The following is a 21,324-nucleotide window of genomic DNA, read 5'->3' on the forward strand; positions in this document are numbered from 1 at the left end:
CCGTTGCTAAATGTGTTGCTAACGCTGAGGGTAATAGAACGGATTATCAACTGCGTCTAAACCAATTAGATTTTAGTATTTTACATGAAAGTGTAATAATATAAAAATACAAAACAGTAAACAAATAAACGAATAGCTGCCTATGTAATATAAATCGACAGGACACTACTTACAGTGTGTGGCAGCATACGAATACAAAAAACATGATGGATGGACTGAGTGTCCTTGTGTTTGTCACACAAACAACAAAACAGGAAGTCAACAATAAGGAAAAGTCGCTCTAAATTTATAAAATAAAAGGATAACTCTAGGTTGAAAAAGAAAGATAACTGCAGAAAATACATATCAATATGATAATGGAAGATAACTCTAAATATTTTTAGATAATAATTAAACTTTAGCAAAATACACATTACAATATCTTGTAAACAATACAAGTCGTCAACAATGCTAGTAAATAAAGTAATTTCCGATTGTTATGGGGACGAAAATAGTAAACTACATTATAAATACCTATGCGTTCAACTTTGTAGTCAAATAAGTCCAACAACGATAAATAAAACAACTGACTGATCGCGGTGCACTTGTCGGTGTGACGTCATACAGTAAATTTTGACGCATTTTTTGTGTAAAGGGAGGCGGATCAATCAATTCTCGCATTATCACCGGTGTGAGATCGGTTTGTCCGGTGTGAGACAGCAGTGTGAGATTGTTCTGTCTTACACTGTGTATTACTACGCCGTTTTAAAACGTAAACAAACGTTGTCTGCTGTAGAGAAATGCAAAATAGTGCATTGAGATTATCCATTAAGTAATTGTGTTGCTTAATTAATTACAATTTTTCATATTTTAATTGAAAAAACTGCCGTATTCTTTCATTTAACTTGCACTATTTGAAGCACGCGGAGGGATAAACCGAAAGTAATCTTTTGAACGTCATAATAGAAAGTTGTCAAACATCATTTTTTAAACTAATATAATGCGAGAAAAATAATCATTCATTATATACTCGTGTGGGATAGTGAAATTCCACCTCGAGGCCAAGATTCACGGTCTAGGACTCGGCGAAGCCTCGTCCTAGACCGTGAATCTTGTCCCCTCGGTGGAATTTCACTATCCCACACTCGTAATAATGAATGATTCTATTAATCTTTAACATGGAAAAATGCATTTTATAAATTAACAGAGCATAATCTCAAAACAATTAATATACCATTAAATACTGTATATCAATGCTTGTTTTGATTCGGCATTTGATTATTTCTTAAAGCGTGTATTATTTCTTTTCTAGAGTATTTAATGTACAAATTCTAGATGTTTGACACTGGGAAGCATATCCTAAATTTGCTTTTTACAAGGGCATATGCTGAACAGATTATTAAGATCTTTGGATATAAATTCAGGGAATGTTTAATTTATCAAAAAGTGGTGCTGCTTCGATGAAATCTATAGAATGAATTAATAAATACGTAAATATTAAAACGAAGGTCATATAAAATCCAACCGGAGCTCATTTCTTTGATATTTATTCTACTAAAAGATAACATCTATACAAAGCAGCAACGCTTTTCAGAATATACCAGAAAAGTAAAATTTAATTAGCTTTTCAATTTTAAATGCAAATTAGGGTATGCGCTTGTAATATTGAAATTTGTTTATGACCTCCATTTGGGAGAATTATCAACAAATGTCACGTGACTATCAATTCAGAGGACCACAATTCAGGTGACCACACTAAGTGTCATGCAAAGTAGCATTTACTGTACTGTTTCATTTAATATCACATTTATATCAAAATAAAATGACTTTACATACATTATTTGAAAAAAATGATGCATCGTTTTATGAACGTTCAAATCTGCTGATACTTTCATAGCAAGCCTTAACAGTGCTGAGAATGGTGAAGTCTCAATATTTAACATTTGTTACTCTGAAACTCTATGGGTATTTGTTGGAAAAGCACTTAATTTTCCCGTTCCCCATATTTTTTTCTATTTCTGCTAGGGATTTCTTTTTCTATCAATTATATATGATCACTTTTGTAAAAAGTCACCCAAAGATGAACAATTTAAAAAATGTTTACCTCAAGGTTTGGTCCATGATAGTTTCGTATTTTATTTTTTCTATTAAAAAAAAATCCCATATTCTTCAATAAATTGGCTTAAAAAATTTATATTTAACGAAATGCTAAAACGTTTTTCTTAATGCCCTGTCAATAAATTTTTATTTTTAAAAATTATCACCTCTTCGAATAAATGAACTAATCGGGGTTTATTTTATTTGCTTTATGCATAGTTTCAAATACCGCGTAGGCGCCATTTTAGCATTTTCCCTTATTAAATTTATTAAATATTAACACAGTTAGAAAGAATGTTATAACATTGCCCCTACGGCTGCATGAAATTAAACAGATGTGCAACGGCAAACGCACACGTATTTGTACTTGGCCTCGTTCATCGATTTGTAATTGAATGCTATTCTGACGTCGAAATTAGAGGGCGAGATGACACTATCTAGTGTGTCTAAATTGTTTGACTTCAAGTGTAAATTAACAAATTCACAAGTTCATCCTAAATAGATGGGATTTATATCAACTGAATGTTCAAATGTTTTAAATAGGTAATTACAAATGTCCCCAAGGAAAAGCTATACCAAACGGAAATGGAAAGGGAAACATATTTTCAAAGTAAGTTTTATTGTCCAGAAAATCACTCCAAATAAAATTGTTTGGTTTTTATTTTATTTTATCAGATTTTATCAATTTTTCAAACTGCATCATATCTTTTGTATCATATCCTTCTTTTATAGTTTTGCACGATGCAAGCTGTCTACCGCGTTTTACCTACCATCGCTCTTTAGTTGACTGGTATGTGGAAGGACTTCCAAAGGATATATTATTCACTGGATATCGTTTAGAGAGTTGTTTTATCATCATCGGAGGAATCATCACCGACGAAGATAACAGAATGCTGTTCGGAGAAACTGCACTAAGTGAAAGACTAGACATAAAGGATCTACAAAAAGGTTTTATCCTTGGATAAATAAAATACTCTCACTCGGATATTGAACGCTTTTTATCGCAAATAACCGTTTGAAAACTTCTCCGTGTTCTTTAAGTTATAGCGAGCAAGTAGTCACTGTATATTTCAAAATTTGATAACAGCTTGCATGCTACACTAAATATTATTGTCAAAGATAGCTAACATTTATAAAATTGTTTTACAGTACTCGATTTTAAGTGGGTAATTTTTAGAAAAATATCTAGTAGTACTTCTGCATTCAGAAAAATGTTTTAACAAAGAATAAGATACACAACTTTAAGAAAATGAGATAAAGCTAGTTATATTGTATAATTTTAAATGTATTGGTTTATTTTCAGAAGCACGAAATCATACTGCTTTCCTGATTGTTTATTTTTTTACTGATAACTTAACGAAAATGGGCGAAGATATTGAAAAGGTAAAACATAATAATATGATTTTACATATGATTATTTAAAAAAAAAAACATAATGGTAACTGCTTTTCAGTACCAAATTAAAAGGCAGAATACATAACTTTAAACGTCTCTTTATTTCTTAAATCAATCACTTAACATCATTTTAATGCAAATATTTACAACGTTTAGGGGTTTTTTCAATTGATGAATATATTAGGTAGGGATACCATGTCAATTGTTATCATGTGATATTAAAATATGAACAAATTTAGTATTTTTGTAAGTTTTTGACTTATCTCTCGATAAAAACAAAACTTAAATGAATAACTGACTTTTTTATAATATATTTTTTACAAGTTTTCAATTGTTTAGAAATGGAATGACATAAAAGGACAAAACACTCACATGCAAATATTTTTTTTATAATAAATATATGCATTTACAAATGCAATAGAAACATCGCCTAGTTTTGCTTGTTGACCCGTGATATACTAAGCATTATTTATGAATTATCATCATATAATGTTTAAGATGATTGAAGTATGTTCTAAAACATATTATTAATATTTTTTTCAAACTCTGTTTCAATCAAAATGAACTGAAATTTGTTTCAGCTGGATCGCATATTACCGTTAAAGCATGGGCATGGATATGTGTTAGTTGTGATGGAGATGGAATGTTCAAAGGACAAGAAAAATATTATTGAAAAAATTATGACACTTGGAATAAGTAGAGTTGAGGTTGTTATCAAAAGACGCTCAGAAATTGTGCAAAGAATTACATGTACTTTAGAACAAATCCTATCATCTTATCTAGTAGGAACCAAAGAAATATTACTTGACCATTCTCATACTCATAAAGTCGATTTAAGTCTGTTGGAGGTAAATGCCATTTTAAAACGACTTAAACAAGCAGAATGCTATCCAGAACCTTTAGTTGGATTTGTGGAAACGGAAAACAACGAGATCGACAATATACTTCAGAGGTTTGTAACTTTGATGCAGAATTCACGCAATATTACACAAGTGCATGTACGTATCACTGGATCCTTTCCATAATATATATTTATGCCTCCTCATTCTCCTACCTACACATCAAACAAATTCACAAATGTGTTGAAAACTATATTGATCAGAATATGATTATATCCAGATCAAAACATATAAACATTGATGTACATCATATCTAGTAAATACAAATAATTCAAGTAGAACAAAAAGCAAAATTATATATATATATATATATATATATATATATATATATATATATATATATATATATATATATATTAGTCCTTTGTACATAACTGCCTGAATAGCCAGGGATAGAGAAAACATTTGCAGTCTGATCGAATTATGATTATATATATATATATATATATATATATATATGGAAACATTTAAAACAATAAAAATACACGTGGTTTATCATATTTGGTCGAAACGTATCCACTGTCACATAATAAATTTACACAAAAAAGTTTCGTTTTACAAGAAATTCAGTAACTTAAAGTATAACTAAAGTATATTTAAGAATAAAGTGACATATACTTTGTCGTAGATATTGACATTGAAGTGATCTCCGCGGTCAATAAATAAGTAAACAATCACTTATGTATAAAATAAGGTATATTATTTAGACAACGCACACAAATAGCAAACACAATCGCAACTGACCTTCTCATGGCTTCTCTAGCGAGATCCCGGGAAAAAAGAGACAGAAGCCGAAAAGGACGCCAAGCCCGATAAAAATAAAGCGGAAGTTAACCCCTCTTCCCAAATACACTACATTCTCCCATTTTGTGAAGGAATGTCCCAAATTCCGACTAGAGAAACCGCGGAAGTTACAAAAATAAACATTATACAATACACACATTAAACATAACAGTATACAAGACAATTAACACGGTTCATAAGAAAAGTCCAGGATGGCCTCTCCAATTCCCGTCCTGTCGAGATCTCGGCTCTACTTTCTCCACATAACATTCCTGGATCACGGCACCGGAGAGTCCCTTAACTGTTGGTCAAACAGAGCATCAAAGTTATGTTAACCTTTTCCGCCAGCCCCGCCAAACTGACCTGGCGGCTCTCCGTCATTTAGCGGTACAAATACTCTATAAGCCCCGGGGTAACTCTCCTGGAGCCTACCCCTGAGTGAGGGCCATACACCTAACCTTAATGCTAAAGATCTGCACCCTTATTTAGCTCTCTAGACCCCGAAGACTACGCTTCTTCTAGTGTGCAGTCAGGGCAGGGGTAAGTTGGCAAATCCCTGATCTCATCGTCTCCCCTACCCACACAGTCGGGGTGAAAGCAATCTTTACACTGGTCACATTGTACCAAAAGACCAGCGAGAGTTCTGGTTTTACACACACAATACTCATATCGTTTGCGTTTGCCACCCACCTCGTCTCTTGCGCCCTTGGCTCTCCGGCGCCTGAAGCGGCTGCGATGTTTCCGGGACAACCCAAGTCCGGCTCCGAGTCCCTATGAACGGCGCATTAATCTGATTACCGGTCTTCGGTACATGTACCACGGACCCTTTGTAACGTTCGTTGTTTTTGTCTTGTTGCGCCTTTTTCGGTTCGTCCCCTGCGGGTTCAGCGATGACGCACGTACGGGCCTGATAGTCGCGTATCCACTTTAAAAGTTCGCGTGCCTGACAGATTTTTAGCTTGTCGTAATGCAGAAAAACAGTGCACAGTTTTGCTCTTGCCAACTCGTGAGACTCCCTTAGCGATTTTTCTAAATTCGCCACATATGTGTCAACCTCCCCCCCCCCCCCCCTTTTTGATCTGATTCCCCCGGGCGAGGCCTTAACTGCAGAGTTGCGGGACCATTCACTTTGCGTCCTAGGATTAGGCGATTTTGGGGTTTATCCAGTGTGTCTATTTACCGCATACTGTAATGCACCCGCTAAGATATCCAGATGCTTGTCCCAAGACTTAACCTGATTGTCTACGTAACAACGGACTGTGTCCATCAGGGTGCGGTTATACCGCTCAACCATACCGTTGCCAGAGGTTCTATACGTGGTCGTGGTGCATTATCTCTAGGGCTTGCCCCCTGAGAAACCCCTAAGGACCCTGACATCCCCAACAACAGTTGTATTATATGGGCTAGCTGGGACTCTATAGTTTTCACCCGTGCCTGCAACTTCGAAACACCTTGGTCCCCCTGGCAGATCCCATGGCCCGTGAGTGGCCAGGCCCTACTGTTCTTGACACCTTTTTTCCGTGACCCCATCCCAACTCGCCCCCTGGGTAAGGAACATGTCTACCTCCCCTACCACAGTAGTAGTATCATCAACTACCCGGGCGTGGGGAGTACTGTGTACTGGAGGCCTAAAAGGCATGACAAACCCAAAGAGCTGGTCGAATCTGTCAGGTACATGGCCTTCTATAGCACCCATGTCCCTCCCTTGAGCCAGCCGGCTTAGCTCCCTTGCCTCCCGGGACACCCATGCCACTCGTCACTCGAGGTCCATCCCTGCCCAGACCAAATGACCCATGCCCTTCTGCCATTTTATCCCCAGTCAAAAATCACGTGTGTTCACAACAGTAAGTATACCGAAATACCAACTACACAACAGCTAAATACACACAAATAAGCTAATTTAAATTTGAAAAAGCACACAATAAAGCTTTACATTGAAACTTTAAAAAAAATAATTAACAAAATGTCGACATGGCCGAACCGCGCGATGTCCTCTAGGCACCGCGCTGGTCCAAACGCCATAAATCCTACCAGCAACGCCAATGAAGTAATTTCATCGGTCAATAAATATGTAAACAATCAATTATGTATAAAACAAGGTATATTATTTAGACAAATACCACAAATAGCAAACACAATCACCAGCAGACCTTCTCGTGACTTCTCTAGCGAGATCCCGGGAAAGAGACAGAAGCCCGCGAAAAGGACGCCGAGCCTGATAAAAATAAAGCGGAAGTTACCCCCCCCCCCCCCCCAATACACTTCAACAATATATAATTTCGGTATTTAAGTATTTTTAATAGAATAAATCTATTACAAAAGATAGAATAAAACTCAAGTTTAATCGATATTTTAGCTTATTTTAAACGATGAAAGGTCATTATGACGGAACGTAAATGTTTGTAGTTGATTTTTTTCTGCAGAAACCCAAGAAATTTTTATAATATTAGTTGCCAATTGTACGTATGTCTGTATATTTTCAATCACCTGAATAACTAAGATGACCTTATGTAGAATTTCATTCGGGGCCTAACGGGCGGGGCCAAATATGCAAAAGGTGCCAAATTTTTCAAACATCCTCTCTACTCCCACATCTTTGGGTAAAACACCAAATTTCATGCTTATGATGTCGATGAAGCCCCTTACCAAAATTGTATAATTCAGGGGTCCAGGACCTTTCGCAGGGCCAATGTAGCTATATAAAGAACGTGTATCAAATCTTCTTCTCTAATCCGATATGTAACAAGGAAAAATGCATGCTATATTAAAGCCTATAATCTAAATTGTGAAGTTCATTGTCACTGGGTCAGAAGTAAGGCCCTTGGGTATATCCAATATGGCCACACAACGACAATATATAAAAGTTTTTTGCAGTATCAAATTTGTTGAAGATAAATTAAGTGCAGTTTTTATGTCCATAATGCCATCTTCTTAAACTTTGAATTACTGTGCCTATTGGACACGGGTGGAAGCTTTTAATTTATGGGGATGGGGCACATAGTGAACATGTATTGTTCTTAGATTACTTTGGTAACCTATTGCATTGGTCGTGCAACGTTTGTTAACAATTTTACCTTGCCATAGAAGATTAAATGTATGGGTCTAGTTTAGTAAATTTACTTTCATTTCCTGTTTCATGTAACCTTGCACCAATGAACTTAATTCATTTTGTGTACATTATACATGAAACTGAATATTATTAAAAGAATGATTTTTAAAGGCATGCAAGTCTTTTTTGTACTTAAAGTATAGAACTGGAGCTATGGGAAACGTTATACTCCCTCTACGCGGGCCCCCTTCACCTACCTACTTCTATGTGATGATGTTTGCAAACATTAACATCAAACAATATAAGCGTCGAACAGTCAGAGTGTGTGTGTGTGTGTGTGTGTGGGGGGGGGGGGGGGCATTTTCAGCTTATTAGCAAAATTCAAAATACTGTAAACCAACTTTTATTCGCGTGCGATAAATTTTCGCGAGGTTAGCCAGAGCCTTGTCGTCGCGAATATTTCTCGCCGCAAACCTATCCTTTGTCTATAATTTTTATATATTATATACAAATCGTTTATGTATGTTATATAATAAAGAATGACAATATATGAAGCGAAATTATTAACATTTAAAGCATATTTTTTGAGTTTCTTCTATGAATAGGAAAACTGTCTAACCACGGAATTGTAACCCCTCCCCCAACAAATCCTGGGAATAGGGATCAAAGATATATTACGAATTCCATGTGGTTTTAAGAATATGAATACTTTTGTCATTTTTTTTCTGGTCTGATACATATACATGTATTTTTCAAAATAATGCATTTTCTCCTACAATAATTCGAGGAGATGCTCTACATAGCCGTGCCTTTGTTACTCATGGATAGAAAAAGAAACACCCGTGATATGTTTATTTATCATTAGGAAGTAATGTTAGAAAATATGTGTGTTCTTGAAAAGTTTACTCGTTTGTCTTGAAGAGTATCTATAATTGTCTTTTAGACATATTGAAAATTGGTTTAATTGTTACACAATCTGTTATTCGGGCAGTCACTACAATTTATTCTTCACTTGTTTTAATCGTTTGATTGTATTTTATTCATTAGAACATTCTACAACCATATATTTAACTAGATCGATCTCGTTATGAGTAACGAGTAGGTCTTCCGTTCAATTTTTTTAACAATAAGATTAAAATATAAATGAAATTTTAGAATTCACCTTCAACCCCCTCGCTTTCAGATAATGTATACGACTGTCAATATCCATCACAATGCTTAACAAAGTGTTTTGCTTTTTCACATGCAGCACATTAAAGATTTAAGATTTTATTTCCCTAATCCCTAATAACTAATAACGTCATAAATGGGTGTGGCAATGAGTTTTACAAACTGATAATGTTACGATCAACAACTTTGCTTCTATAATGCATTACAAAAATTTGATCGGTTTTAAGTTATGTGTAAGAGAGTTTACGAGTGTCTTGGCCCTAAATGAAGGAGTCAGCCCCTTTTTCTTGATTTCTTTGAAAAGGTCTTAAGAATACCTACATGTTTTGTTCTTACACCAAGCTGAAATTGTTATTCATTTTTTAGATACAAATAATTGAATAGTTTAGGGGCCAGCCTCTTGATCCTTAATTTGGGCAGACAGTGGTCTATTGATTAGTGGAGTCAATTAGAATCATTAATGCAGACATTTTCTCTTCTACAATGCTTAACAAAATATGTCTCCTTTTCTAGATATATTGCGTCAAAGTTTAAGTACTTTCGCCCATAAAAATACCTAATTATGTAATAAATTGACTTGGCAATGATTTTAACCTGATATATATTGTGACGATCAACAACTTTTCTTCTATAAAGAATTACAAAATCTTATCGTTTTTAAGTTATCTACATGTATAATAGCGTTAGCGAGTGTCTTGGCCGTCTAAATAAAGGGGCCAGTCACTTTTTCTTGATTTCTTTGAAAGGTCTTAAGAATACGAACATTTTTAAATTGTTGTTCATTTTTGAGATACAAATAATTAAATATTTAAGTGGCCAGCCCTCTAGATCCTTTATGGGGATAGACATTGGTGTTTTGATTAATGGAATCGATTAGAATCATTAATGTAAGCATTTTCTTTTCTACAATGCTAAACAAAATATGTCTCCTTCTTGCGTCAAAGTTTAAGTACTTTGGCCCCTAAAAATCCCTTATTATGTAATAAATGGGCGTGGCAATGATTTTTTCTTGATAATTCAAAATTTACATTTAAGATAATAAGCTGGAATAGTAGAATATAGCAAATTTATAGAAATAAACAAGAGTTCTTCAAGCTTAAAAGAAAAGTTATGCATGTGATATTAATAGTGTTCCTTTACAAAATGTCTAGATGAATACATAAAATGCTTTAAAATTAATAAATACATTACTTTATTCATACTTTCATTTAAGACTTTCCTAAACAAAGGCTTTGATAACGCACATTTAAAAAAAAGCAATATGAATTTAAAAAAAAAAAACAAAGGTTAAATATATAAATCATTTTATGAAATATTCACTCTCTCACTTCTCACATACTCACATTTTCATCCCATATTGTAATATAAAATAAAGAGTAGGGTAGTTGCTTGTGATAGTTATGCCTATGCAGTAAAACTGCAATCCATGTGAAAAAAAACCCCAGACAAACAAACCAAAGAAAGAAAAAAACAACAACAGAATACCAAAAAACAAAAAAACATAAAAATATTAAATTGATGCATTGTTGTACACATGTTAATTCTAAACTGCCAGATGATTAATAAAATCATTCCAAGGAGACCATGCTTTTTCAAATTCATCAATTTCTGATTTCTGAATATAAATATAATTTTCAGTCTTGTATCTTTGATTTAAATAGTGTAAAAGCCCTAAAAAAATTGACGTCTTACTTTGTTTTAAACATAAAAATATATATTGTTTTGTATATAGGATTACAAAGTTTAGAATTCTGTTCTCCCAAACAAGGCGAAAAACACCAAAAAATACATTACAAACATCAAAACTAACATTTTTGTTGCATTTCTCATATATAAGTATACTAAGTGCATTCAATAGAGGCTGGATTTTCTTGCAAGTTACAAAAACATGTTTTATAGTTTCAGGCATATCATTACAGAAAGTACAGCAGTCAGAGGTAGTAATTCTGATTTTCTTAAGATAATTTTTAACAGGAAGAATTCAATGGAGAATTCTATATTGTAACCAATTAATAGTTGAATCATTGGTAGTTCTAAAACATATTTTAAACACATCCTGTACACATAGATCATTTGGCAAAATATCACATAGCTCAGCATTCCATTTGTTGATAGCTGTAGGTACACAATCATTAAAGGTTAAACATATGTATATATGCTTTGTTACTTTTTCTTTCAAAAAAATAGACTCATAATAAAATGGCATAAATGTAGTGCAGTCTCTCTTCAAAGTAGACTTATCAATAGACAAATATGTCAAGTATTTTGATATTGCACATATAACACTATTATATAACATTGGAGGTATATATGAAAAATGGAAACTTTCAGTAAAATCTATTCTTGACAATATGTTTCCATTTTCATTCAAAAAATCTCCAATGATTTTAACCCCTTTTATATACCAATCTTTGATAAATACATATTTACATGCAATTTTTATATTTGGGTTGTACCACACAGGAATATTGAAAACATTCTTGGTATTTAATGAGCTTTTAATCATTTTCTTAGTATAGCAGAGCCAAGAATTAAAACATCTTGCCAAAAAATATTGTTTCTTTGAACAACCATGCATGATAGAAAATCATCACCAAAATCAATCAGTTTTTTTGCATAATCATTGCCATTTATTGATAAAAAAAAGTCCATCCACAGTTTGTAGTCTTGAGTTAATTTCTTAATCCATGAACATTTAAGAGATGCCATGAAGTTAGAAATGTTAACCATTTTTAAACCACCCTTTAGGTAATCGAGAGTAACAATTTCTCTCTTAACTTTATCACACTTTGAATTCCAAATGAATTCGAACAGGCTCTTACTAAGAGATAGAATGACATCTTGTATTGGATTTGGAATTGAAATAAACAGGTGGTTAAGTTTTGGAATAATCAAACTTTTTACAACAGTGATGCGACCAATGGGAGTTAAAATTCTCCTCCTCCATTGTTGAATTAGAGAAAAAACTTTTGGCAGTTGTTTGTTGTAATTTAGTGATGTTATTTTATCTAAGTCAACAGAAAATTCTATTCCAAGTAAATTAAAAGAAGTGAAGCCCCAATCGAGTTTCCAACGTGAATGGTGAAAAACTTCCTTAGAATTTTTTTTAGAACCTATCCATACAATTTTAGAGCTGTTTATCTTCAAACCTGAAATGTGTGAAAAAAAATTCTAAAGTATCAAGAGCTGCGAAAAGTGACATTGGTGAACCATCTAAGATGAGTGAAGTATCATCTGCATACTGAGAAATCTTATGTTCATTGCCATTAACAATTATACCTCTAATATCAAAGTTTTGTTTTATGAGAATAGCTAAAATTTCTGCACATATAAAAAATAAGTAAGGAGCTACTGGGTGACCCTGTCTACATCCTCTTTGGATTTTGAACTGTTCTGACAGGAAGCCACATTGTAAAACAGAAGCCTTAAAATCTTTGTTTAGAATCTTTATCCAATTATGTTATTTCCAAATCCAAAGTATTCTAGAGCTTTGTATATAATGGACCATGAAACAGAATCGAAGGCTTTCTCAAAGTCAATAAGAACTAAAAGACCTGGTATGTTTTCATTTTCAGTGAATGACATTAAATCATAAATAATTCTAGTATTTTCTCCAATATATCTTCCTTTAAGAAAGCCTGTTTGTGTATCAGATATGATATAGTCTAGTGTAGACTTTATTCGATAACTAATACATCCTGATATAAGCTTATAAAGAACATTCAGAAGAGTGATGGGTCTCCAGTTTTTCAAATACTGTCTTGGTTTGTCACATTTTGGTAAACATGGTATAATTCCCAATCTCTGGGAAATAGGAAGCTCCTTTTTCAGAAAAATAAGGTTGATTGCATTTAAGATAAAAAGTTTTAGATCCTTCCAAAAGAATTTAAAGAATTCAACCGTAAAACCATCACTACCTGGTGATTTATTATTTTTCATATTTTTTAGAACCTCAAGAACTTCTTTTTCAGAGATCTCAGCTTCTAACGAGCTAGATATACAGTACAGGCAACGCGGATCCCGTGTTTCCCGCGCCCCGTCACGGTATAAACACATCGAGGTGATCGGCCAGGTGAGACAGGTATACCGCGTTCCCATCACGGTAAACTCATCATCTACCTGTCCCCGCCACGGTAAAATTATCGATGGAAAAGTATCGTATACAAGCGGGAGTTATCTCCCCGATTGACAAATAAATTGCATGTTTCTTTATATTTAATGACGATATTTAACCAGATTTTGACAGAGATTATAATCGAAATACTTGGAGTCTTTTTTACTATTTTTTTTTTATTTCATAGCTATTAAATAAATTATAAACGTATTTAATTTGATACTTATGCAGCAATTGCAAATAAAATATTTTCGAATCCATTATCATATTTTAAAAAGGTCGTTAAATTAAAAATGATCATGAAATGATTTTAATTGCCAATAAAATCATAAATGTGTACGCAGAGTAATTGTGTTTTCTTAACAATTAATTGGTCCGCCTATATCTGTATTGTTTGTTGTTGAAGTCCATGCGTGTCAACTAATGATAAGCAAGTGATTAAAAATTAGGGCTTCCTATAAAATTACCAACCCGGTATTTTTAGCACGTTCCGTTCATTTCTTACAAGGTCTTCTGCGTGTAAAGAACATTTTTTGTGAATTCACGTTTTAGTGAATTTGTGTTGCGTTACTTTAGGTACATGTATGGCTCGTCGTTTGTCATTGCGCGAGGATTCCCACTTTCTAGTGCGTTTCGTTTGCGACGACAATCTTTAAGTGCGAAGCCGTGTGTTCTTCAAGTCTCAGTCTGACTTGAATATTCAGTGTGGAAATGAGTATGACGTTCAGTGGGGCCGGCCTGAGGAAGTCGATCGAGCTGTGGTCTTGCATGCTGGACGTGAGCAGGACATGAGGGCCAAGCTGCGAGAGATGGAAGATACATGTACCGAGTGTCTATACCAGCCTCTCCTTTCTCATCAACTTCTTTGCCACCTTCGAATACGCCCCATTGTAATGCCAAAAATCAAATTAACGTGTATCTCTCTGAACTGAATTATTACAAATTGAGAGTAAGGAGCCATAGAGATACACAGAGTTGCATAAAATTATGTAATCGAAAGATATTGTGGGTATCCCATGTCATGGTGTCGTGATGGTGTACCAGCTACCCGCCGTGCCGGAGGTTAGCGTTCGCTCGCGACCGAGCCCCCCCCCCCCCCCCCTCTCTCTCTCTCTTAACAGAATAACTAGATAATTTATTTTGAGAAGGAAATGTTGTTAAACCGTTCTTATGTTCTTACACATTTCAAAGAAATTAAGAACATGTTTTGAAAGTTTTGCTGTTGATATGCCGATAAAAATACATTTAAACATTTCAGTAAATGTATTGATATCATTTTCTGTGTGCATGTACATGTAATGTTATTGAAAGCTAGTACAAATATGTAAACACGTTTCCTGTTATCGTAACTTTACCCCCCCCCCCCCCCCCACCGCTTTATGACTGTCGAAGTTAACTTTAGTCCCAATTGTTTTACACAAAGGTGTGAAACCGTCGCACTGACAGGAAATCACTCTACGCTTGAACGCACAGAATACACAGGAATGAGGCAGGTATATAATCTGTGTAACGATTGACCAAAAAGAATTTTACATCAAACAATTTTAATAATAGTTATATCAAATAATTGATTCATTTTACTCCGTTCTTTAACCGCTAAACGTGTTGAAGATGTTCCTTCCTGCAAAAAAACCGCTATTATAAACTAAACGAGAGATAGAGAAAAAACACAACGAATTAAACTTTCCAAACACAGTATATCATGCATCACGAACATTGTAAAGAAAATTAACTGTTTAACATACTTCTTATTTTCTTTATTAAAAATAAAACTAATAGAACGAAACTTTATCATGGAGGAAACACGTGGTAGAGTTAGCGGGCTGATTTGATTGACAGGTGCAGCACGTGGACTCAAATTTGAAATTGCATGATGGATTCAATCACAGTGTACCATATTCTTTTATGAATACTAATGTTATGAATATTTAGTATTGGATATTAGTATATTTCACATAAGTGTACGTTAAATTACGCCTAAACGCCCCCCCTCTCTCTCTCTCTCTCTCTCTCTCTCTCTCTCTCTCTCTCTCTCTCTCTCTCTCTCTCTCCTGCAAGGTGGTGTGCGATTAGACGAAGCCGTACGCGATATAGACTTTTTCTTTTGTCGTAAATAGGCGTGAAAACCCTCAAGGGCATGTCGTGTTCTACCCTGAGTTTGTTAATCACTACATGTATACACAGAAAATGATCGTGACTTAAACTTTTTATGTATACACAGGAAACGCATACTGATAACACGTTATGATTCCATGTGCTTTAACGCAGCACCAACTTGATATATGAATGATAATTTTATTATTGAATGGAAAAATAGATTTGTTAGTTGATTCCCGACATTTGTTCATTTCTCAATTTAAAACATACACATGTATTGACAGTTTACGGCGCTATGCGTGTCAACTTATAAAATGAGAAGATGAAATTGCTCTGCATTGATACGAGTTCATCTAATGAAAATATTTAATTTTAAGATTGTTATAAAAACAGGATTATCAACTAATAGAAATAATAACTGAAATAAGCACGTCAAATACAAAGATATGTGTTTTTATTTACACATCACAAAATTTAACAGCGTAATAATCATGTTATGTTGTAATTCGAATGTAGTTTTCGATATCATCAAATTCTATTTCATAAATATAATTTATTAAATTTATGATAATATGGACCACAATTTATTTACAATGCAGCTGTTATGCTTAAATCAGAAGTCGCATATTTCACGTGGATTTACGCGACCCGCATTGCCTGTAATGTACAGTACAGGTAAAGTAACAACAACAAGCAGCAGCAGGAATAACGGTAAATCACACCGTCGCGGTGTCATCACGGTCGCAATCCATACCGCGATCAAAAACCGCGATGGTGTATCGCGGGAACGATAAAAATACCGTGACGGTAACGCGGGCCAATACGGGATCCGCGTTGCCTGTACTGTATCTGGTTCAAACTTAGGAATTTCTACTGTAATAATTTCTTCAAGGTTAATATTTATTAAATCTGAATCAGCACATGTATATAGTTTTTCATAGAATTCTTTGACGTGATTCAATATATTCGATTGCTTGTGTATAATTTCCCCTTCTTCAAGTTCTACTTTTTGATAGTTTTGTTCAGAAAATTCCGAGACTCCAAATTAAGTAAATATTTTGTTGGTTTTTCTCTCTGCTCGATCCATCTTGCTCGAGATCTTATGAAATGGCCTTGAAGTTTGTGTTTTCTTAAATTTTCAAGATTTGATTTTTTCTTGTTCTATTAGTTCAAAATTAATGTGTTCTTGAGATTCTAAGGATGTTATTTTCTTAACTAGGGAGATTTCAATCTTCTCTCCTTTTTCTTATGAGATGAGTATGAAATAGAAACACCCCTTATTTCCATGAGAAGCACCTCTAGGAGTATACTGTCGTCCATATCCTTCCTGATAAATGTATGAATATCAGAATTGTATGCATACTGACTCTTTACTCTATCTATAGTTTCATTAACCTTATCAATGAAAACCATGTCAGTCAGTAAACTATTATTAAATTTCCAAAGCCCCCTACCTCTTTCAAAAGGGTTAAACTTTAGTTCTAAAATAACAATAGAATGGTCAGATCTGTAGCCTGATTTAATATCAAAATTTTCTACTATATTAGACAGACTATTTGAAATCAAAATATAATCAAGGCGACTTTGCTTTAAAGGTGTTTTTTTTTCTCCATGTATATATTTTTCTTACCTGGGTTTAAGACCCTGTAGTAATCCACTATCTGCAAATCATCCATAATTTCTAAAAAAAATTCTCTAGCCTTTGGATTGTTTATATACTTATAGTTGTAGGTATCTATATCTGGATTGAGAACAAGATTGAAATCTCCACATAAAATAAACTACACATTATCCAATTCTAAAAATATATTTCTAATATTTTCATAAAAACCTGGCTGGTCAGAGTTTGGACCAAATATATTAACAAGAGTAACCCTGGTGTCTTCTATGGTAAGATCAACAGCAAGGAGATTACCTTCCCCGTCCTTTTTAATATTGTGGATATGAAACTCAAAATTATTATTAAACAATATGCATACCCCACGCGCATTAGACTTATAAGAGTTAAAAGTACACTGATATCCCCACTGTGATTCAATAATAGGTTCACTTTCCGTTAAAAATTGTGTCCTGTAAACATAAAATCGAATAACCTTTTTTTCTATAAAATTCAAAAACATCCATACGCTTTGATATTGTAGATAAACCCTGGCAGTTAATCGTTGCAATCTTTAAGGTATCACCTATTATTTACAGTAAATATTAACAAGACAAGCAACTCCCTACCTGATTGAATAACATATACACAGTAATCTTTCGCACCTAGCTTTAATTTCCTCTCACACACTGGCATCTCACATACAGGTAAACAGTAAATGTCACTTCCGGTAAAGCCGATCCCGATCTACTTTCAGTTTGTCAAACCGATCCCGAGGTAATTGATTTTACAATGACTCCGCTATTACCGTTTTTTCAACTTATCACTTACTGTGTCCATGATGTCAAATTTGTACCGGTGTCCCTCTTCGTCAAGCGCAAATACCTTTCCGTTATAATACCATGCGGTCTGGATACGTTCATCGTTGTTTAAATCACGTATGAGTTTGGCGTTTGCTGGTGTCAAATGGTCGTGCATTGTAAACACTTTTTTGATTTCGCTGTTGGACCTGTTACGAATAATCTTCAATTTACTTTCGGAATTTCGAAATTTAGCAATCACTGGTCTGGGTCCTCTCTGGTTTCCGTTCCGTATACGGTGGATTTCGAGAATATCGGTAGGATTTAGGTCAAGGTTGATCGCATTCTTGAGAATGTGGCAGAGATCATGGTGCAGATTTTCGCTAGTTTTTTCGGCCCAGTTCACAAACTTAATGTTGTTTTTTTTGTGAATATTGCTGATTCTGATTTGAAAGGACAATAGCAGATTCAGATTTTATTTGGCAGTATTTAAGAGAGTTTTGAAGGATTCTGATGTCTCGTGCTTGTGAATGTAGTTTTTCTTTAAGGCTTTCGAAATCCATATTAAACCCCTCTTCGATTTCTTTTGTTTTGGAGTTGAAATCTTTGTATTGTTTCTCTATTTTGGTTTCAAACTCTGTTTTGACATGGTTAGTGACTGATTCTGTGAGATCTTTTTTTTATTTCTGAAATTATTTCCTTTTTTTAACTCGTTTTTGAGCCCAGTTATTATATCTGTCACTATATAATTTTAATGTCAGACTTTTTCACCATCGTTTCCTTTATTTCTGCTAAACTATCCTGTATTGTTGTAATAAAGTCTGAATCGCCGTCTGGGGTTTGATCACTACTGCTTGTTCTAGGCTTTTGGGGGGGATTTTTGTCCGAGACCACTAAATTTCTAACTGATGAAGGCGCCGACTTTAAATTCGGCTGAACCAATTCTTTTTGTTTTATTTGGTCAGTCTCTGGGGTTTTATTAACAGACTTTTTCTCACCTTTGTTTACTGTCCCCGTCTTGTCCGCCCGATCTCCCATTGTGAGCGACTACTCAGTTGTAACAAAAACAAGCAAACAAAACACTTTCCTATGGTGCTATACACAAAAATAATCTAATTCTTCTACTCTTCTCCTTTTCCGGGTACTTAGAAAGTCATGAATACATATTTACGGATTTTTGCGGAGCCGATAAATCTCCGTGTTACTCCATTACCGTCACGTGTAAAACCCCCCAATAATTATTACTAATAAAGAATCAACAAGAATTTACATTTGCAACATTTATGTTGTGAAATTCAATTCTGAAAGTGTTTGTGATTGTCCTGATTGCCTGCGTCCTTGCATTAATGTGTAACTGGTATCTGTATTATAGCGTGTGCATTCGCCATATAAAGAAAGGATGATATCCCTAAACATTTAAGAACGACCCCTTTCTTACAATGAGTTTTAGGATATTTACGATATCTTTATAAATTATAAATCAAAAGGTTGATCAAGTTCACGCAAGGTAAACAACACCAGTTTATAATTGGAAAAATTCACCTGTCTATTGCTATAGTTTTTAGAATTTAGATTTTAGCGCAATGAGGTACCCTTTTTTCCTTCCACGTGTATTTTTGGAACTTGACAAAATACAATGGCCAGCTGAATGAGAAAAATGCGCTCGTGTATTCTAAAAGCTATCGAATGTGAGGCGGAACTAAAAGTCTTCAGGGATCGAATGTAAACAGCGTATCCCTTCTATATATAGTATTTATAACACTAATGTAATTTTTTTTTTGTTTTTTTGTTTTTTGTCTTTAATACGAAAGAAAATCTATAAGAGAACATATATCAAATATTACGCATAAAAAAAAAGAAATTCAAAACTTTATTTTTTGCCAATTTACCAAAGACCGGATGTTACATATATTTTTATTTTTAAACAGAACACACCAAAACTGTTATATTTACTATGTGTTTAACATTATCTGCTAGAATGATCACTAATATTTGTTTTCATAAAATGACCTTTATTTTCAAATTACAGATTTCCTGAAAAGATCCTCTACAGTGTTAATGATGGAAATACGCTATACATTATAGCATCTGATCACACCACGAAGATGAGTCTAGAGACTTTGTTCTCTGGATCAGGTTTCAAAAATATAAATTTTGTGATCTCTGTAGAGGACAAACTTTCGATATCCGAATTGAGCAAAACAGGAGTACCTCTACACGGAGCAAAGTGTGTGTACGTTAATATGGGAGCAGAAGCTTTCTCTACCGATGAATGTTTTGCTACAACGGGAAGTTTGATGCAGGCAAACAACAATAGTCTGATGGTAGCTGTAACCTGTCGACACGCATTGGAAAAAAAGGATAGTTTTTTTACTTTGATAGAAAATTCAATGGTGAAGCTTGGACAAGAAGTAAAACAACCAAACAATAAAATGGTAAGACTGCATGATGATATAGCAGTAGTTCGTATTGATGACGCCACGCGCTCCATAGTTGACGAAAAGTGCGAGAAACTTCTCATTGATACTTCCAAACTTCCCTCACCAGCTCGAATATCGGATCGAACTCTTGTAAAAGGAGACATTGTTCACAAGAGGGGTGCAAGAACTGGGCTTACAACCGGAATAGTGAGAGACGTTCGAACGCAACGTATCGGACGATTTTCTGAACAGAGTCCTGTCATCTTTATCACTGGAAGAGATTTCATACCTTTTGCAGAGAAAGGGGACTCGGGATCACTGGTATTTCAGCATTCTCTTGATCCGGAAGAAAAACGTTTGGAGGTGTTAGCTATGGTACAGGGGAAAGTGAAAGTACCAATACCCAATGCTGATGTGATCTGTTTTCCGTTCTTTGAGGGATGCGAGAACTTACAAAACAACATACCCGATATACAAAATCTAGATTTTTTTAACCATTAATTTGAGTCTTATTTATAAACATCTTTGTATTTACGTTCTCAATAATTGTACTTTAGCTTAATATTTTATTGTAAATTTAACTTTTAATGTCGAACAACAAAACATGTTTTACATTGTGCAATTCGAATTTATCTAATTACAACACTAAAACAGCATTTAAGTACCATATTAGATACTAAAAACATTTACAATATGTATGAGTGAACATCTATTTATTTACTTATATGGGAATGTACATGCACATTAAAGTTCAAAATACTTAATTTTAATCTGAATTCAAAAGCTTTGATTTAAGATTTAATTTAGTTATTATATACGCTGTAAATAACATTTTTGTCATTTTTTTAAATTGAAATTGCTGATTGTCTTTACGGAAGCATTCTTTGAGTACAATGAGGTGATATTGTTGGTTAGGGCGTAGTC

The 21,324-nt window shown here is 34.2% G+C and overlaps 1 protein-coding gene across 1 annotated transcript; it reads left to right on the plus strand.

Moving 5' to 3' along the window:
- Window positions 1-2,608: 2,608 nt before the first annotated feature.
- LOC117690335 (uncharacterized) lies at window positions 2,609-21,048 on the plus strand. Its single transcript, XM_066069905.1, has 5 exons — window positions 2,609-2,686; window positions 2,809-3,024; window positions 3,380-3,459; window positions 4,053-4,423; window positions 20,010-21,048. Exons 1-5 carry the CDS (start codon window positions 2,662-2,664, stop codon window positions 20,899-20,901), a joined length of 1,584 nt encoding a protein of 527 aa, XP_065925977.1. The 5' UTR covers window positions 2,609-2,661; the 3' UTR covers window positions 20,902-21,048.
- Window positions 21,049-21,324: the final 276 nt, after the last annotated feature.

This window comes from Magallana gigas, chromosome 8, assembly GCF_963853765.1.
Source record: "Magallana gigas chromosome 8, xbMagGiga1.1, whole genome shotgun sequence".
In the NCBI taxonomy this organism is placed as follows: domain Eukaryota; kingdom Metazoa; phylum Mollusca; class Bivalvia; order Ostreida; family Ostreidae; genus Magallana; species Magallana gigas.

Excerpts from the sequence above, each read along its gene's own strand:
- LOC117690335 (XM_066069905.1), top strand. The coding sequence starts at position 2,662 with ATGGAAAGGGAAACATATTTTCAAA. Across the intron at positions 2,687-2,808 it reads AAGGGAAACATATTTTCAAA|TTTTGCACGATGCAAGCTGT; the intron begins GTAAGTTTTATT and ends CTTCTTTTATAG. Across the intron at positions 3,025-3,379 it reads CATAAAGGATCTACAAAAAG|AAGCACGAAATCATACTGCT; the intron begins GTTTTATCCTTG and ends GTTTATTTTCAG.